Genomic DNA, 1,488 nt, shown 5'->3' with positions numbered 1-1,488 from the left:
TCTCCAGCTCCATGGAGAACTTCTGGACACGTTCTCCAACCTCTGGAGATGTTCTCCAGCTCCATGGAGACCTTCTCCAGGTCCATAGAGACGTTCTCCAGCTCCATGGAGAACTTCTGGAGATGTTCTCAAGTTCCATAGAGATGTTCTCCAAGCTCTGGAGAAGTTCTCCAGCTCCATGGAGACGTTCTGGAGCTGTTCTCCAGACTACTTCTGGAGATGTTCTCCAAGCTCTGGAGATGTTCTCCAGATGTTCTCCAAGGTCTGGAGACGTTCTCCAGCTCCATAGAGAACTTCTGGAGATGTTCTCCAAGCTCTGGAGATGTTCTCCAGATGTTCTCCAAGGTCTGGAGACGTTCTCCAGCTCCATAGAGAACTTCTGGAGATGTTCTCCAAGCTCTGGAGATGTTCTCCAAGCCCATGGAGATGTTCTCCAAGCCTATGGAGATGTTCTCCAAGCTCTAGAGATGTTCTCCAGCTCCACAGAGACCTTCTGGAGATGTTCTCCAGGATCTGGAGACGTTCTCCAGGATCTGGAGACGTTCTCCATCTCCATAGAGAACTTCTGGAGATGTTCTCCAAGCTCTCTAGATGTTCTCCAAGCCTATGGAGATGTTCTCCAAGCTCTAGAGATGTTCTCCAGCTCCACAGAGACCTTCTGGAGATGTTCTCCAAGCTCAGGAGAAGTTCTCCATCTCCATGGAGACCTTCTCCAGACGTCCTCCAACCTCTGGAGACCTTCTCCACCACCCACGCCCACCTTTTCCCCTCACCTGTCCTCTTGGCGATGGTCCTGTTGAGGGGCACCTGGAGCTCCTGGTGCTTCAAGGTGCAGGTGAAACGTTCTCCAGCCTCCCAAGCGTCCACGGAGACGCTCAAGGTGCTGGTGGCCGAGAAGGTCCCGTTGAAATGTTCTCGAAGGTCCAAGATGTCCGGGCTGAGGACACCTGGGGTCTCCTTGGACCAGGAGAGTTGGAAACCGGAGTCGTTGGGCAAGTTGACCACCCAGCAGGTGACCTTGGGGGTCCTGGTGACGTAGAGGTCCACGGGGTTGGGGGGAAGGACGTAGAGGACCATGTTGGAAGGGTTGATGGTCTTCAGGTCTACAAGGGAAGAGGAAAGAGGTTTGGAGGATCTCCAAGGGGGGGGGGTTGAGGGGTCTTCTGGGGTGGTGGGACCTCAGCGTGGTCTCTACTGGTGGGACCTCAGCGTGGTCATGGGAGCTTCTCAAGTGGTGGGACCTCAGCATGGTCATGTGACCTTCTACCTTGGTAGAACCTCATCATGGTCATGGGACCTTCTCAACTGGTGGGACTCAATGTGGTCTCTACTGGTGGGACTCAACGTGGTCATGGGACCTTCTCAAGTGGTGGGACCTCATCATGGTCATGGGACCTTCTCCATCATGGTCATGGGACCTTCTCTACTGGTGGGAACCAACGTGGTCATGGGAGCTTCTCGAGTGGTGGGACCTCATCATGGTCATGG

At 54.1% G+C, this 1,488-nt stretch overlaps 1 gene segment (V, D, J or C); it reads right to left on the bottom strand.

Moving 5' to 3' along the window:
- Positions 1-773: 773 nt before the first annotated feature.
- On the bottom strand, positions 774-1,292 carry LOC103768036 (the record flags this gene model as incomplete). The annotated part of the segment is given in 2 exon segments: positions 774-1,103; positions 1,268-1,292. Coding segments are annotated over 2 exon segments (355 nt in total), but the record flags the coding sequence as incomplete, so codon positions are not given.
- Between the last annotated feature and the right edge of the window lie 196 nt (positions 1,293-1,488).

Source organism: Merops nubicus, unplaced genomic scaffold (genome assembly GCF_000691845.1).
Source record: "Merops nubicus isolate BGI_N331 unplaced genomic scaffold, ASM69184v1 scaffold52662, whole genome shotgun sequence".
NCBI lineage: Eukaryota > Metazoa > Chordata > Aves > Coraciiformes > Meropidae > Merops > Merops nubicus.
This window is presented reverse-complemented; position numbering and strand designations above follow the sequence as displayed.